Raw genomic sequence first — 18,422 nt, forward strand, 5'->3', positions numbered from 1 at the left:
CCGCCACGGTCGGTGCCTGGAGCACCGGCGCTGACATGATAGTTCCATTTATTGCGACTGATAGTTATAATATCACGCAATGCCAATCCGCGGCGCCGGCCCGGACAGACAGGCGGCCAGTTGAGCGGCAGCTAATCAGTCGCCGTCACGGACACGGTGGCACGGAGCCTGGATACCCAAATGTGGGGTGAAATTTGAAAAGGGCACGCCGGCATTACTTAACGATCCGGCAGCCCTTCGGTTCGGGGTGCGGGCCAGACACACAAATGCCCAAAAAACCGAAGGGCCACGGCACTGCAAATTGGCACCGGAAACTGGACGGGAAAAAAAAGAAACTGACGCTGAAATGCACGGCAGCTTGAGGTTCGAGAGTAATGGGTGACCGGACCGCCGGCCTTTGAGCTCGGGTTTCCTAACCCGGTGGCCTACTTTGCCGATCGTTGGGCCGTAGTTTGTCCAACATCTGGGGCCAAGAAATGGGAAAATCGGCGTCACCCTTCTCGTTGGCAATGATGCAACGGCAAGCCTATCATGATCTTGAGGATGTGAGGATCAGCTTTACGCCGATGGCACTGCATAGGGCTTGATAGGAGGACTTGGGAAATTTCCCTGAAAGCCCAGCCGGAGTCGATCGCGGCCGATTGAAAGGTTTCGCGAAAGCCACACCAGTTCGCTGCATTCGCTTGATGAAGAAATTATTACGCGCCACGCCACGTTGCCTGCCGATTCCTGTCACGTTACTGCCATCCAATTATCCGATCGAAACCGTCCGAAAAGTACGAATTCTTCCAGAACTGTAACAAAACGGTGTCCCTTCACATTCTGGCGAGCGCGTAGTGGTGGCCGTGAGACACACGCTGGTGTGTCGTGTAGTGAAATGGGTTGCCCATTTGAGGGCCGGCAACAAGTGAGGCCAGTGTAACCGTTTACCGTTTCGGCGGCCGTTACCTACCGAACAACAAAAAACAGCGGGCACGTACCGAGAGGGCTCACGCTCCGGAAGCCGAGTGTCTTCTCGATCGGGAATGGCACTCATTAAAACATTCCATTTCCCTTTCCCGGACCTACGGCAAGCTAAATAAGGCAGGGCCCACCATAAAAAGTGATCCTCCCGGTACAGTGCAGTGCTCTGGAACACTGACCAACGGCGTACCGGGCAGTCCGGCAGGGTTTCCTGAGCGTCCCCGAGCGAGCACCACTCCCGAGGAGCCCAAACCGAAAGCAGGTTGATAGCATTGTCCACTTCCAATTATTGCATCGTGGGGCACCGTCATCGGAAGCCTTCCAGCCGGTTCCCGGGGCTGGGTGAGGGTGCGAACGGTCGGCCATTTCATCGCCGGTTGATCGATCCGATCTACATGACCATCCTTGGGTTGCCCGGAGTCCAAAAACGGAATTCTTGACCACCACCGCGGCTATGCACTAGAGCGCCTTAGAACGCCAGGAACCGACCTCAGGATGATGGTTGCCTCCTGGCCGATGATCGGGCCAGTCCGTCAGCGAGATAACGTGTGGACACAATGAATATTGTTTCGATGTTTTTGCTGCCATTTTGCGCTCTTCCGCTATTCGACCGCACTTGATCCCGTTTGTACGCTGGATTATTGGTATCTGGTTTTGGACATGATGCTCACGAAGGGCAGCTCGAGTTAAACCCTTAAATGGTGGGGCACAAGAACAGCGCGAGGTTGCCATAGCGTGCAACAGAACCGTGATGTGCTCTGCATTTCATTATTGTGTAGCGCCACCAAGATTATCGCGTCAGCAGGAGCAATACACGAAAAGTACGACGCGTCACACGAACAGCGTGTTCTCGTCAGTCTTGTGAACGATCACGTTCATGTTCATTCGGTCGAGTCAGCAATTGAAGCATAGGAAACTGCTGGAACATTCAGACTGTTCAAATGTTGCGTCTGTGATACGACGATCCTGGCCGTGGCTTATGACCGTGCTGCTCCGGGGAAGATTGATCATCTCTTTAGAACCAATCTATATCTTATGTTCTAAAGTCGTAGGTCCGGTAGCAGCGCCATGTTAAAGACGGCCTCTAAACGCACTGAACGTAAAGGCTCCGAAATGCAACCAATTTCCAAGCCGAAAGCCTTTTCATCCTGTCCAACGCATTCCAGTGCGTGCATTGCCGCTCCGTTCTTGTATCCCTTTTTTATGACTAATGCGATAACGTCTGACCCGATCGTAGGGCTCGCATAAATAAAGGTACCGTAGGACTTGCTGCCGCCCCGGAAAGGAAGATCAATTTCGGTTTTATCGATAATGGCAGTACAGATTTGGTATCGGTGAAGTGCGATCCAGAAGGGTGTGCTGGGACAGAAAAGGGACCAAGGGTTCAGACAGAGAAGCACCCGGCCCGGTGGGGTCCCGGTACCCGCAGTGCAGCGTGCATTCACGTCACAACCGAAAGTGGTGCCCAGTTTGGCAAAGATTAATTGCAGGGCCATTTTTCAACCCAGCCTAACGATGCCTTCCAGTTGCCTTCCGAAGGTTCCTCTTTGATGGAACTGCAGCCCGGCTCTGGGATCTGGAGCACCGCTCATAAATAAGAACGCAACACCGATAATGAGTGAAGGGCTAACGCCGTTGTGGCCGAGGCGCGAAACGATCGGTACGATTTGGGGTGGATGCAAAAATGCAAAAGAGGGATATTAATTTAATTAGAGAATACTTCGTCGACGATCAAAGAGGATCGTAGGATCAAAGAGATCCCGCTTGGTAGAAGCGATGCAGAAATGCATTGAGCTGCAGCAACTTTGGGAACTCGGTGAGGTTTATGAAGTTGCCAACTGCAACAAATTCCTGTTAAAGTTGCTTTCCTTACTTGCAATCGAAACGGTAAAAGTTAATTAAAATGAGCAACCGAATGCAAAATAATTGAGTTATCCTGTTTATTATCTGTGCCCGCATATCCCGACGCCTTCCCATTGTCATTGGTTAATCCCACACAGCCCAAAAAAGGTGATAAATTCACTCTTATCACCTCCTGCACGAACGTGCAACACGCAAGATCTGAACGGCGGACTTGAGTAATATTCGAATTAAGGAACTTGCTGCTTCACGCTTCCCAAAATTCCCGTTCCGGCGGCCATTGACGGCCAGAACGAAAGCAACAAATGAAACCGCACGCCCACCGATGGGTGCATCACATCCTGAACGAAACCTAATCTCCCCCGGCGGGGGACAGTAAAGATTGACTCGATTTAAACATATATTCTCCACGCCTTGCAGCCCTGCGGCTCGTCACCACAGCCACCGATCATTCCTGTCATCATTTCTACATGACGAACGTGTCACGTGTGTCACGATGGCAGCCCCCTCGCCGCAGCTCCGTTATAAATCTCAAATTAAAAGATGCCACACATCGGCGACATTAATTTTTGTGACGCGAGCTTCTGGCCGCGCACCGACGACGGGATAATCCCTCCGTGACGGTTTTACTGCCCGATCCCGGTCGGCACCCGCCGGGGAGCGGCCTCATAATTTGTATTCAAATCAAATCGACACCTTCGGAGCAGCCGGAGCGGAGATTGGGGTTCCCCGGTAGCCCCCAGGACTGGGGTGCCGAATGACGGAGATCTCCAAACATGCCAGCCAGGGGCATACGGGCAACGTTTGAGACGCTGGCATAAACAGATCGATTTGAGGCGTGGAAGTGTGCACCGGTCCGGTATCGAGACCCATGTGAGATTAGAAACAGATGCACCCGGCGGCCCTATCCAAAGCCAGCGTAAGCATCGAGCGTGTGCATCGTTTTGTAGCCGTTCTCCCTTCCGACGTCCGTACGTCCGGCGGCTCGACTTGGCGTCTGCGACAAGTTCTTGGAAGGAAACGAAGGGCTCCACCGAATCTTCGGGCTACATCTACTCGGGCTTCTCGGGCGGATGGATGGAAGGTGAAACAGACTTCACGCTAACAGCGAAGATCCGCTGCGATAGACGGCCGACGGGAACGATAAACAAATGCCGAGATGCGCCTCGATCAGCCAACGAACACTGCGCACAGAATGGAGGACAAAACCCGGACGCAGTGTATTGTTTTATGGATATTCGCTTGACCGATTTTTGGCCAACGACAACCTGCAGTAATTCTGGGATTTTCTTAAAACAAACGGAAACAAACCACGAAAGTGCTGTCAGTTTCAAATTATGGCCACCTTGCCGGCTGCAGATGGCCCAGTGTGGTGCAAAGATTAGATTCTGGAAGTGATCCTCACGCGCCGCCGCCGCGGCTTAAAGGCTCCACGGGGACCGCAACACTCTCCACAAGATGTTTGTGTGGTTCGAGCACTCGCGCAGTCTGGGTGTGAAAGGTTAAATAGGCCCATCGAAAGCTCGGCGACCGTATCCGGCACACATCAAAGTGGCCGATCTTTTTGGGGCCACGACTTCGCGAAACGCTTCCACGCTCTGTGGCTGCGGCACTTACCTGGCCGAGATCGAGATTGATCGTCACGCGATCATTTTTAGCGCCCTTCTGCAGCGTCGGGCTCTGCCACCAGCTGTTCGTCCCGTCGACAATGTTCGTGATCGGGTGTCGCTTCTCCGGATCCGGATTGTTCGCGTCGCAGATACCACACTGCGAACCGCGCGACCTGTAGACCGAGAAACCCCAGAATAAAATGTTTAAAAATTAGTTTCACAAACACCGTCATCAGGGCGACGCATTTCTCTCTCGCTCAACCTACCGTCCCGTGGTCTCCGTGGTGATGCGACAGTATTCCTCGCGGCCGGCCTGACCGCAGGTCGCGTTCACGGAGATTGTCGCCCTGAGGGCCACATTAAAGAATGATGGCCACAAACCGGACGCCTTCGGTAGCTGCTGCTCGTAGTCCGCCGTCGCCGATGAGACCGTCAGCCCGGACAGCATTCTTAGTTCTGCAAGACAGACAACAAAACACCCCGAAACAAAATGATGATCAAAAATGGCGCACCACTTCAGTGTTTGAGAACATAATTAAGGCGCGGACATTCGCGAGAGCTAGAGGGCCGACGGGTTCTGGAGGGCGGTCCGAAAAGATGGGATGGAAAGAAAAACGACAACAAAGTCCGAGCCGTCCAGCCGAGGACACCTAAAGTAGTTCAACGCTATAATCGTTCCAAAAATACATCAACCTCCAACCTCCTGCGATTACATTTGTCAGCCTAGTGGCCATTAAAAATGCAGCCGGAAATCAGACTAAATCTACTCTCGCCCCGGGAACATAAACATAACCTTCGCCAGCCCACGGACCCATCCGGAGAAGAGCAAACATCATCGACGTGTTTTGACGGAAATGTCACCCCGTTCGTGAGGTGAACTCTTGCGGGCAGAAGACTCGGGACCCCGTGGGTCCCGGTACTTCAGTTTCTCACGGTGCATAAATTTACCCATCGTTGGCTCGAACGCGCGGCCGAAGAAAGCGCCCTTCCGTTTGTCGGCACAATCATGATGCCGGCCGGCTGGCCGTAACAACGACATAATAATTTTCCAGCATACAGTTTCGCGGTTCGGTGTGCATACATGGGGGGGTCCCGATGGAATATTATGAGCCCGCCGGTCGGTGATAAATAAGATCGATGCAGTGATCACATTCTTCAGTTTTATGGCCCGTACCAAAACACGCTGGTGACACGTACTAAATTTTTCCGGTGCAACGACTCGTGTCACGTCGGATCTCTGAAGTCCCCGAAGGGTCCCCAACGGACGAGTAACGACGTGGTGCTACGATGTGGTGCCCTTGTCGGGTACAGAAATTAGGTGTTAAGCTCCACACAGGGCTGCACGGCGTTTGAGCCGGTAAATTAACACGTTATTGCTGTCGCCAGTGTGCAGAGACAATCTCCAGCAAGGAAGCCTTCAAAGCATGTTTATGGTGTGTCGTCTCACTAATGCTTTATTTATGGTACTCGTTCTTGGCTAATGAAAGAGTTTGGTTCTAAAAGCAATATCCAGACTTCAGCTGACACTACGCCGGGACAACCTCTTTTTTTGTACAGAATTATCACTAATTGGCGCGGGGCCAAGAACCTCGCCCGTAAAATCCACTTTGTTACAGAAAGCGACAGAAGATTACCATTGTCTCTGTTGCAGGCCAAGACCGCTCGGTGGTTGTTCGGCGACTATTTTTTCGAAGAGATCATTGTGAGGATCTACTCCTTTTTCACATTTCGGTGAAGTGTTCCATTGGTCATCTTGCGATCTTTAGATCTTAGAATTAGTGTTACTCGGTGTGTATCAAAATGATAAATGTAAATGTTCTAGGTTATGTTTTCACGGCTGCTGAGCTTCGATTTCGGAACTTGCTAATCGCACTGTCTCTTACATCCATTTTGCGTTGCTAACTAGATTCACCAAAAACCATAAGCCCACTGTGATCGGTCAAAGAAGACCAAAAAGAAACAATAAATCAAAACGAAATCGTTGCCAATTTTGGCACCGGCCCTTTGGCACAGGGCTAGGCATTAGCCGCGTCTTATTATTACAGCCTCATATTAGCGTCGTCCGCGTCCCATATGGTGTGCTTCCGATAGCATCTTGCAGCATGCAAATCATGTCGCCCATCGGACCCCGGAGGCGGCGGCGGCGGCGGCTCCAAAACGGTTCGCTGTCCTCAGCTGTCCAAAAAAGGGGAAAATCCTCCGCGCAACGATGCATCGTGCCGCATGTACCATATGTGGGCCGGCGTTGGCGAAACCACTTGTTGCGCGGCAGATAAAATATTCGCCCAGCACCGGCCCTTTAGGGGCTGAATGTTTATTACTTGTCCTTTTTGGTGTAACTTCTTCCTCCTTTTGCCGAACGGCTCTACCATCCTCTACACTGTGGTTCTGCATGTTCCGAGATTTTCAGCCCCCAGCCGTGAGCCCTTGCCCATTTGCATTCGGCGGTCGGCGAAGAACTCTCTTACAGTTTTATCAATTAGGCAATATTTCATAATTAAAGACAGCGGCGCAAGCGCCGTTCCGTTGCCGCAGGGCGCACACCTGAGGCGAGGCGGTTTGGAAGCTCCGGACGGCGACATGCCGGCATTATGGGCATTTAATGTTGATTTAGTGTTCGGCCGATCGGGCCACGATCGGGCCCCCGACCGGTGCATCCGTTAGGCCATCTCAGCCCTCGCCCTCGATGCGGCTCGCTGTTTAAATACACGTCTTCATTGTGAGCCGTATTTATTTTTTCCCCTGTCGCACAGCATCGGCCTAGCACGGCCCGGTGCCGCTTTCTCACGCGGCATCTATGAATCATATGTGTCTGTGTGTGTGTGCATATGTGCGCCAGCCGAGCCACGAGGAGCCAAATTAATGACTTTCTGCATTAGAAGCATCTACGGCGTCAGTGTCGGGGTTGGTTTTTGTTGGGTTTTCCACAATTTCTCCACGGGCTCCTCGGAGGGACCCCGTCGCCTAGCCGGGAACCGATTCGAAATTAAGATATCGAGAAAAGTCCGGCCGGCCGCAGTGGAAATGATTTATTGAAAGCATTCGTCTTAAATGCCCCTTTCTAGCCAACCATTAGCCGCGGAAGCAGCTCTGGAACAAGTTGCGTGCCGCTGCCGCCGGTCAATTTCTGGCAGTATCGGGACAAGTCAATCGGGACGTCGTACGTGCCTTCCGCTGTCATTTATTCAATTAGCACGTTTGCAAGGGCGTTTGCCGCGCGTGTTTTTTTTTTGCCCTTTCACCGCAAACGACTTTCTTGGGCGATTTGTTTAACCGATCGTTTAAGCTTATTTGCGTACTAATTAAGCCCAAATTTTCACTCAACGAAGCAAAACACCTCACGGCAGCTCTTTAGCAGCATCGATTATGTGCGGCGCGTGATTGTTGATTATTTGCCCAAAATGTTACAGTCTAATCAATGTTCCGAAAACATCATATGCTAAAGGGAAAGCATCACAAGCCACCAGGAACAAAGCAACTGCAATTGCGCCGGCACGATCCGCTCGTAAAACCGGGCAGGGCTATCGATTTATGATCGTATTTTATGCCAAATTAACTTAGAAACTCACTGCTCGGTAACAGATACAATGGCGCTGCGTGAGTTCTGCCCGTGGCCAAACCACCCTGCGGCTGCCGTGTGCTAAGAATATATTTTTCCCTTACCGATGCACCCGCGATGCATAGGCCAAGCCCCACCGTCACGAAACCAAACGATCGAATAACAATCGCGATCGTTGTGGTCGGCCCAGAACCCACAGAAAAGAACCCAAAGAAATGTAAAAAATTACGTTCCCCACAACCGACCGAGACGAGTTTATAAATTGCGCCTCCGAAAACACTTGGCCTCGTCCTGATGTGGCTCGCGCAAACCACACTTTGGCGGAATTTATTGTGTTTCTTTGCATCACTTCGCGGTGCGTAAATCATTACGATTTACTCTCGATCGTTTCGAGTTAGTTCGAGTTCAAGGGGGCCCCCAGAATTGGAGGTCCTCACGGTAACGAAATCGACTCATTTATACGGCAAACGCTGCGCCCGATCGAAGCCAACATTCCGGGCGTTATTACACGGCTCTCGACATCTCGGCCAATAACGATCGAGCACTTCCAATTGTGGTTCGAGTTCGGAGAGTACCGACCGACCGACCCAGAGCAAGTCCGAAAGTCCCAAGCCCCAAAGGGAAGAAGTTTAATTTTACCAACAATAAACGATGTTTGTCTAAAGCCGCCACGGCGTGTACGCAAATGTGGCATACATCCCGATACATCGGCAAGTTGCCGACTGCCTGCACTGCCAGGAACTGCATGCACTGTGTGCACTCTTCTGTATCTGGTGTGCGCCCTGTTTTTGAGCGTAAATAAACAAACACCAGCATCGGATCGGGCGGTCGGTCCTCACCAAACCTCATCATAAGAATGTTGGCCAGAACCGCCGCAGAAGATCGCACGGAGCACCGGTTGATGCACCGGTTAGAGGATGCGCGTTGTGCGACTATGCTGAACGGAACGGAAGGCTACCCGTGCACGGCCGCATACCAGGACATAAATTTTAATTGAACTTTCATGTTTACTATTCCGCTGCGGTCGGGATTCGTAATTGATTTGCATTTTTGCACGACGTCTGAATGGGCCCCGGCCGCCTATAAACATCTCGTTCGGGCGAGAGAAAATGCATGTACACGAACTATATTTGCTCGAGCTGTTTGTCCCCATTATGTTCAACATGAGTTTCATGTTCTTCCCTCGGACAGGTTCTGGTTCTGACAGCGTTCGGAGCCGAACGGGACTCATCTGCTTCACCCTTCAATAGACTCATCACCTAACAAGATGTGCCATTTTTACAAATTAGAATGAAGCTGAGTAAGGACTAACGTTCCAGTCAATAGCAGCGCCAACAATAGCGCCCAACAGTTTCGCTCCATTGCTCCAGAATATGCCCCTTCCACGGCCAACGCATCCCGGAGCAGCCACATACCTGTCACGCTCGTGCCGTGCTCTTTACCCTTTTTTATGAATGGGACCACGAGCGGCGTGTGTCTTGTTGACAACCGAACCCATGCTCACGTATCCATGCTCCGTTACCGAGGAGTTAAAAGAAATCTATGACCCCGCGAGGACCGCGAGGAAACGTCAGAGAATTGTCTGCCACGGCGATGGCGAGTAAATTAATGATCTACTTATGGGCATAAGAAACCGGGCAGAGCGGGCCGAGCAGAGATAAATCTTTTCTTACGCACCGGTGACTAATGTGCGCGTCGCTCGGGCTGCGTCTCGTCGTGTGGTTCATTCACCAAGCACTCGGCGCATTAGACCGCGCACTGCACTGCGCACCGTTTGCCTCAAAGGGCAGCCATCGGTTTCGATGCTATTTTTGGGAATCCGCCAATTGGCGCGCACACTACGCCCCACAAGCGGCGACCAATTAATTGGTCCCCCGGTGCAAAAAATGGACCAACCGAACGCAAGAGCGTAACCAATTCCTTCCGAGAGACGGAGGTAAACGTCGAGGAAGTGAACTGATCTCGCGTCCACAGTATCGATAGATCAATGAATTGGTCCAAGATGCAAGATAAGGAAACACAAACTTGCACTCCTTGCAATGCATCTGCCAACGATCATTTCTTGCAGTTTGTCATCGTTTTAGTAGTAAAGTAAATAAGGTCTTTAGCTCGCACCTACATCAAATCTTAAGCGTGCATAACATAAACAGATCACCAGCCGCCACAGCCATTTGCCACAGCAGTCTCAGCGAAGGTGAACCACGAGACATTACTTCCTGTGTCCTGACGACGAGTCCCGACAGCAGACCCGAGGAGCGTTGACGACAGAAGACGGGTCGGCTGAAGGAAAAGTCAACACCCTCAACGGGCTAGAATGGCCGGAAGAGGCAAGAATCCGTCCTCTCTCTCGCTCTCTCTGTCACTCGCTCGCTCGAGTGGGAAAATTAAAATAAATCCTGCAACATAATGCAACCCGAGCGCCCGCCCAGACGCGGACCGCAGCTGCAGTCTATCGTCGTCGTCGTCGTCATCGTCGTCGTCTTCGGTCGTCGCGGGTCTCGTCTGCGGATGATGAACGGGAAATTAACTTCAAACACCTCCGCACCTTCGGCATGGCCCCACGGGATGGGACTGTGGCCACGTTCCATCAACGTTTGGCCACGCATTCGTGGGAGACATAAACAACTCGGCGTGGCGAGAAAGTGGCAGTGGCCCAACGGAGACTTGCAGACGGCTGCCGGGGGGGATGCCGTAGACAAATATGAACTTGAACTGGGCCGCCCGGGAGGAAAGCGCACCCGCACACACACTTGACAGTGACAGTGTGTGGCTTGACGTAGTGTCGATTGATGCCGGGCGATGCAAGTGCGTGGCCATATCGATAAAAACGCATTCATTACCGAGCGGGCCGAATGTGGCCGTGGTGGCCGACCGTGCCAAGACCAAGAAACATCTCAAGAATGCACCCAGTTGTGCGAATGTGTCAATTATCCCGGGCGGGCACAGCAGGCCGTGACGCTGTGGTCAGTGGCCATCAGTTAACGCTCTCCGTAGCCGTCTTCTCGGTAGTGATTAATTTAAAGTTACTGTGAGTTGCGTTTGGTCACCGCTTGATCGCGAGACGTCCGGGTAGTTAAGCGCCGGAGCAACAGAAGCACGTACCCCTTGGGATCTTGGGAGTGCATTTTTCATATCCGCCTTGTAGATGGCGCGGACTCCGTGCGCGGGAAAGTGTTACGGAGGACACCTAATTGCACAACGCCGAGCTAAGCCGAGTCTAGAAAGTGTTAAATTACGCGCCGAAGCTAGCGAATGGGTTCATTTCGTTGGCCGACAGTAAATAATTCGACAGTAAATATTCCAAACGTCGGGATCTTTCTAAGAACGATCTAGTCAGCTTAGAAATGGGGCTTTAAGATCTTCACTTTTAAAGATTTGCTCGATAATTTATTTCACAACATATGATTAGTATTTCTATTTCTTCGATCACATCAAGCACTATAAAAAATTACTACACCGTTTCTTTTCGCCCGTTCTTACCGTTTCGAAGTTTCGCAAGAAGTTGACCAAAAAATTCTGTTCAAAATACACCGAAAAAAAAACATACCCTCTGGCTCATTCAGCCGAATCCACAGAGGTGTTGAAGCAATAAGGAACCTTTGGCAGGCCACACCAACCCGCCGATCGATCGTACGGCGATCTACGATTGCGTGAGCCGAAACCGACACGAATTGCCGGCAACGGTGCGCCACCAAAAAAAAAAGGAAACACCCCAAAGGAAAACTCCCTTTCGAGGAACGCCAAGAAAGGCAATGGCAGCACACACGCAGCATCGGGAAGGCGCCATCTAAATTACGGTCCCGGTTGCCCGCACCACTCCACGCACATACCTACCCTCTCGTTTGCATATGAAATTTGCTGTCTCCCCGTGTGCCGTGCACTCAAGGTGCATCGGGTGGTCCGCATAGGCCGGGCCACCCGATCGGTGAAGTGCACGGTGCTCTAAAATAATCCAACCAAATTCGGAGCAAACAATCTGCAAGCAATTTACTTCGACTTCACTGCTGCTGCTGCTGCTGCTGGGCCATTTGTTGCTCCGGTTCGGACGTTTTAGCGTGAGTACATCGCTACATTGCTGCAGTGGCGCTGCTTTTTCGGAGCGTGCAGAAAGATTATCAACCTGGCCCCCGGGGGGGGGGCCAGCGTTCGGACTCCGGGTTCGTGTCCTGCTGCACACTGGACCATATTTGGTGGCCGTGACATGACGTGACGGTGATTGCTGGCCACACCTTTCTGCGCCTGGCGGGCGCTATTACGCTCGGGAGCGTAATTAGTGTCCCCCCGTCATGCGAGCCACCCAAAGTGAGGTGCGTTCTGTGAGAATGCCGGCAAACGTTTCAATCTGCACCGACGAAGAAACGATATTTCTGCACCTTAAGTCTTTGCAACGTTTAACTAACTATTTGTAACACACTTCCAGATGATCGGTGTTTAACAACCTTGCGTGCTGTCCATTTTCCCGTTCGGTCTTATCAAGCATCACTGGCATCTGGGTGCAGCATTAATACCGCCGTCGTAAGGATTATGTTTATCACAAAACAGCGGAAGATAAACTCCCGCAATGCAGCCGGACCGAGCGCCCGAAGCGCGGGCGGGCCCTCTACTAAATGCCGCCCCGAAACCGGTGCTCGTGTAAGAACCTTTGGCCCCGGCCGATTGTTGGGCGCGCGTTGATTTGTTTATGTGGCCATCATTCTCCTCTAGAGTCTGGGCTACAGGCCACGGTGTATCAATCCCGACCCATCCCGTGGATATGGAAAGCAGTTGCCGTTAGTTGCCCTCTCCCCCATCGGATGGTGCGTGGTGAGGCACCCGGGATGGACGGCGTTCTGTCAGCCCAGATCGGCTAGGCCTCGGTTGGGTTTCCAGCAAAGTGTTACTTTCTGTGCGGCGGAACCAGTTTGTCGGTCGGGGGGCGATGATGAACTCCCGCCGACTCGATGGGGGATGGATGATTGAGCGCAAAGCCGGTGCCGTGTCCAGATGTCCACGGATGTACGGGTCGTCATTGCTGGAGTCGATCGCGCCGCACGTGTGATCTACCGGAAATTGCACCGCTGGGCATGGATCGATCCGCGGGGTTTCGAGGCTCAAAAGAGCATTTCTTTGCCCCTGACACACTGTCCTAGAGCCCCTTTCGTTTCACACAAACATCCTAGAGACATTCTCCAGAACCTTCTTCACACTGGAATGCTCCACCCGGAGCATAATCCACGCCTTATTATGCGTGCCGGCCGTGCTGCGGCTCCTTCACAGGAAAGTGCGTAGCGTCAGACGGAACTGCTTCTTGGAAGGAAATACTCTTCTAACCATCGGCTTCAACGAGTTTTCCACGAACATTCCCCAGCCCCGGTCGAGTTCTTCGCGCCTCTCCGACGCGCGCCCCGACGACGATGCAAAGTGACTACCCAGTCTTCTACCGACCAAAGATTACCGATCTGAAGTAGCGTAAAAAAGGATGCTCATCACTACCACACGGCGGGCGTACCTATGAATTATTCATCATTCACCGACCAGCCGCAAGTGGGCGCAATAGGCAAACGCAACGAGCGTATGCAACGAGCTGCAAACAAGCGCGGCGCATCCACGGCCGAAGAACCAGCAGACGGACACTTAAAATGGCATCTCAGCCAAGTGGCGCCTGGGACCACCACCAACCACGTGCAGGTCCACGATCGCGCGCGGCACAGCTGTTTTCCAGTGCCACTTCAGCTGATGGTTTGCCGCAAAGAGCTGAAGGATCCGCTGAAAGCTATGATTACCGCTACCGGCGCACAGCTTTGTGGGGGGCGATGGGGAGAGATGATGGGGGGGAGATGATGAGCAGTCGCGATCGCACCCGTGATTTGCACCTTATGCAAAAGTATGCAACCCATCGATCAGTGGAATCGCAGATTGGTGCGCCGCGATACAGCGCTCAGGACTCAGGCTCCTCACGGGGCCGAACAAGCTGAACATGAAAAAAGAGATGTGGCTCTGGCGTACAAATTGCACAAACTTGTTGCAACGATTCCGACTACATCGTAGCGGCTGTCCGGCCAGCTGGCTCGTTGGAAAACTCCGGCAGTGGACCGATTTGGTCAAACGCGGTTGATGATAACGTGTACATGTGTGTTGAAAGATGTGAATTTTCTGTGTTATGGACCTGAAGGCGATTAAATAATAATTTTGCACACGATCTTAAGACCAGCGTACTTTGATTAATCTATAAAACAGCGGGTTGCTATGAGGTGTTTCTCTTCGGATATTGAATCATTTGGTCGTAATATTGCTCCCGCAAATGGGAACCATTATTTGGCAACATACAGACCGAGGCGCATGAATTGAATGTTGTTGAAATGTTAGCTTCGATCGTTACTGTCTGGCAGCAGAATTTATGGGTAAACACCAGCCGAAGCCACCGGCACAAGAACGGCAGGGGTCTACGCATTCGCCCCAACCGCAACATCTTGGCGGTAGCATAAAATCTACCCTCCGAAGGAACGGTATGCATCAGCGAAACGCATTGTTTGGCTGACGAGTGAATAATGCGTCGCTCCCCATCTCGAGCACATTGTGATGAGGGCACGGACGAAGAAAACCTCCAGCCTTTGCTTTGTCTTGCCCGAAAAGTTGTCCGAATCCTTGCGGTGCATCGCGCCGCAAAACCGCAAGCAAAAGAGAAACGGAAGGCAATTAGTCGGCGGCGGCTGACGGCCACAAACGTCGATCAAGAAGAGGCGGTGCTGACGGTTGGAAAAACGGGCCAGAAGTCAAACTTTGGGCCGGGTTTATGTTTCTTTCCAAGCTTTATAGCATTAAATGTATCCACTTGCCCACCATCAAAAACATGCGTTCGGTTTACGACTGGTGGGTTACGGAAAACGTGGCTCCATCGCTACGATTTAGACGGGGTTTTCAATTTCTAACCCATTCGCTCATAAACGCTTATCTTAAGGGCGCTTCGAAGCTTCGAAATGACAATTCCAACCCATCGACCACTCGGTCACCCAGGTCCTACAAAGAGCCGCACTTGAAACTCCCACGGAACCGAACCGAGGTGTCGACAAACAAATCACGCTCGCTCCGTCGGATCCGATTAGGCTAGCGAGAGCGCATAATGCAGCATAATGTTCTCGTTTTTTCGATCGTCGAAATCGCGGCGGCGAGGGATTCAATTTCCACCGATCGCGGCATTTGACGATCGCGTAGACATGTCCACGGTCCCCGGTCGAAAGCCGGCTGTCGGTCGACGTCGAGAAAGAGGTTCGCTGGAGGACACTGGATGGCGGTCCGTTTTCATGTTTTGGATGTGAAAATAATGACGCTTTTATTGTAATTCTCGGCCCCGGGCCATTAGTTATCTTAATCGGATTCGATCCCGAAAGGGACGGGCCGAAGGTAGTTGTACGACATGAAAGCCCGGTACGGAACGCCCAGCGATCGGGCGGACGGCCGAAAAGGGTGTATTTTTTTCTCCGCCCCTATGGGCCCCAAAAACCGGTTGGCGATGTTTTCCCTTGGACTGATAGCTGATTAGCTCCCTAAAACGCGACGCGAGATTGGTATGAAATTGGATTAGGGCTTTTACTAACGATCGATGAAATATGTATTTTAGTTAGCGTCTCATAGCGTTTTCGTTCGTTTCATAGCGCATTTTGTGGACACTTTATGCAAAAAAGCACGCAACTGTCGGCTGATGAATTCAACCGACCCGTGCCCGGAAGACGCACTCATTGCAACGAGACGGGCCACCCAGAAGACGGGCCGCTTTTCGGCGCCCAAGCAGCGACCTGATGATTGAATTTTAATAAATTTACCATTAACGTGCACTTGCAGGTCGCTTCTGCCGAGGCGAGGCGACCGCACCTCTGCCACAGGTGCAGTCAAGGTGCAGTAATTTTTTATCGACCGTATCTCCTCGGGCACCGGAGGAAGACCTCGCGATCCGCTTAGGCTGGTTTGCGCCGACCCGGACGTAAACGGTTGACGCAAAATTAATTAAACCAATGTTTACAGAGGCTGTTTTGCACCAAACACACAGCGTTTGAAGATGATGCTTGCTGAAACCTGGTCTCGGTGGCCGAAGAAAGTCAACGGCTCGCTACGGATCGTGCATAATTTCGGCCACCACTCTTCCGGGACCGCGCGCCGGTTCGGGGAACTTTTGGAGGCAAAATGATAAAATTCCAAACACTGCCGAGCATCGAATGCAGCGCACGTTTCATAATCAATTAGTCGGGGAGCCAGTGGCCACGACGGCCTGGCGGGCGGGCCATAAATCATTCATTGTTGATCTTTAATTATGGGGCCCTCGGATTTATTCGCCTCACATTTAAGGACCAAACTTTTCCAGTCCATCGCTTTGCCACCCATTAATCAGAGAAAAAGAGCATAGGAAAAGTATTGTTTTCCTAACTCTTTGAGGATATGAATTTAATTTATTGAATAATTTTTGATTATTTTCGATCATTGGTCCGTCCGTCAGTTTGTTGCACTCAATTTGACCAACAACTTTTAAACACGATTATTTGCACATAAATTCGAACCAAAACGCACCCCTTGGGGCTGATCGCGGTAACTGCTGCCGGTCGATCGATCGATCACTCGACAACCCGGCCATTAGGTCGGGCTACACATGAAGCTGTGGCATAAACGGTGTAAAGGGGTTGGTTCTCGGGTCGCCAGAACCAGAAGTGATTTCCGAACCGATCGCTCTGGTCAAATATCAATTAGCGATCGATTTTTCATTAAAAACAACACATCATCATCATCATCATCGCCGCCGCCATCGTCAGCAGCACCAGCAGCAGCAGTCGCTGGCCGGGTCCTCGTTTCTGGCGCAGGACCGATCGTCCTGCGAACTGCCACTCTTCGCGGTTCGCTTTTCTTTATAATTATTGGATATTTGTTACAAAATATGTGCACATTAGCTTCTCGCTCCTGCACCGACCGGGCATTCTACGATTCTCCTGTGTCCACTCTCTGTGTGGTGGTGTAAGTGGTTGCCTATTAAATCTGTTAAAACGGAACGCTTCTGCCGTCCGACTTCCCGTGAAGGATGGCCGCGTGACCGCCGGAGCGGTCCCCGTTGGCCTCCCGTTGGCAGGGGTGGAAAGATTCTTGACCGCCCGGGTAGCACCAATTTATGTTTGAAGGAGGAAAAGGTTGCTTTCCTTCTGCGCACTCCTTCGCACCATTCCTTCGGCGGCTTCGACTGTTATTTCGGGAAAGAAATAACTTTTTGGGAAGCACTTTCGTTCGAAACGGAGCGTTACGAGCGCCTATCAAAACACGGACCCAAAAACCAAACCTGGTCCTCCGAATGAAGTAGCCGCCATTGCGCTACGACCCACGGCCAGCCAGCCAGCCAGCCAGCGAAGATTGTAGCTAGCAGATTGTAGCAGCTATCATCGCCGGCTATCCAACACTGCGCATCACCGAGTGCACCGTGTAATCTTGGGCACTTTTCGAAACCGTTCCGGGAGTCCGGGTCGAACCCCGGGTCGGTCGTCAAATTTACCTGGCTGACGTGCGATGAGCGGCTACTTAGCAGCGGCGGCTGCCTAAGCCAATAATCCTGACGGTGGTCCTGTTGGACTGGCCGATTTGCCGGACGTGGCCGTCATCGCAAAAAAAATATATCGCCGCTCATGATCGTTTATGTGTCTGATCAAATCACCATTTGTTGGATTACTTTTACGGAACGCCTTCATTTGATCCGTTATTAATTTCTCTTACTTCCACAATATGCCGCATCCAAAACCCAGCCAAGAGTCCGGCGCGGCACAAGGGCGAATCCTTTGGAGAGGCCAAACCCAAAACCGAACAATCGTACAAACAGCTGCACGACCGAGGCCAGAAGCTGCTGTTGCTTCGGGTTCGTTCCTTTCCGTATGCGGGTGGCAGATTTATGAGTCCCTCTCGGCCCAGGTGAGGCCCGCCCGGCATGTGTCCTTCACACCGAAGCAGGGAACCGAAAAGACCCGAAATCCGGCGGCACGTGAAGGGCCTGAAAATTCAATCTCTTCCAGTGCGCCACGGCAACAATGGACGCACGGCAAAGGAAGCAATTAAAACGACGATTGTTTAAGGAATGTTCGGTTCGGTTCGGGCTTTTCATGAGAATTCCCTACTTTAAGTTGCGCGCGGGACGCAGAGAAAGTGATGGCAACGGGGAAGGAATGGAAATGTTATCTTCATGCTCAGCACGGTTTATGTTAGACAACGGTTTAGGCGTCTGATTTGAAAACTAAAACCACCGTCCGGTGCCACAAAATTTATTTGTTTAAAATGCAAACATAGAACCCCCGGGAGGGAGGCGTCGAGAACGTAGCGAAAAGACCACTAGACCATAACTCTCCGCATAGAGTCTCTCTCTTAACTTCATTAACACGTCCGAAGCCCATAATTAACGGCCACAAATTAAAGCATCACGATCGAACCGTGAG

The 18,422-nt window shown here is 51.7% G+C and overlaps 1 protein-coding gene across 1 annotated transcript in view; it reads right to left on the reverse strand.

Moving 5' to 3' along the window:
• The window catches only part of LOC128270988 (laminin subunit alpha-1-like), a 75,327-nt gene that overhangs the window by 56,537 nt on the left and 368 nt on the right, over positions 1–18,422 (reverse strand). Inside the window, 2 exon segments of the mRNA XM_053008417.1 lie at positions 4,441–4,606; positions 4,700–4,889. Coding sequence (XP_052864377.1) covers positions 4,441–4,606; positions 4,700–4,889 — 356 coding nt within the window.

This window comes from Anopheles cruzii, chromosome 3 (genome assembly GCF_943734635.1).
Source record: "Anopheles cruzii chromosome 3, idAnoCruzAS_RS32_06, whole genome shotgun sequence".
NCBI lineage: Eukaryota > Metazoa > Arthropoda > Insecta > Diptera > Culicidae > Anopheles > Anopheles cruzii.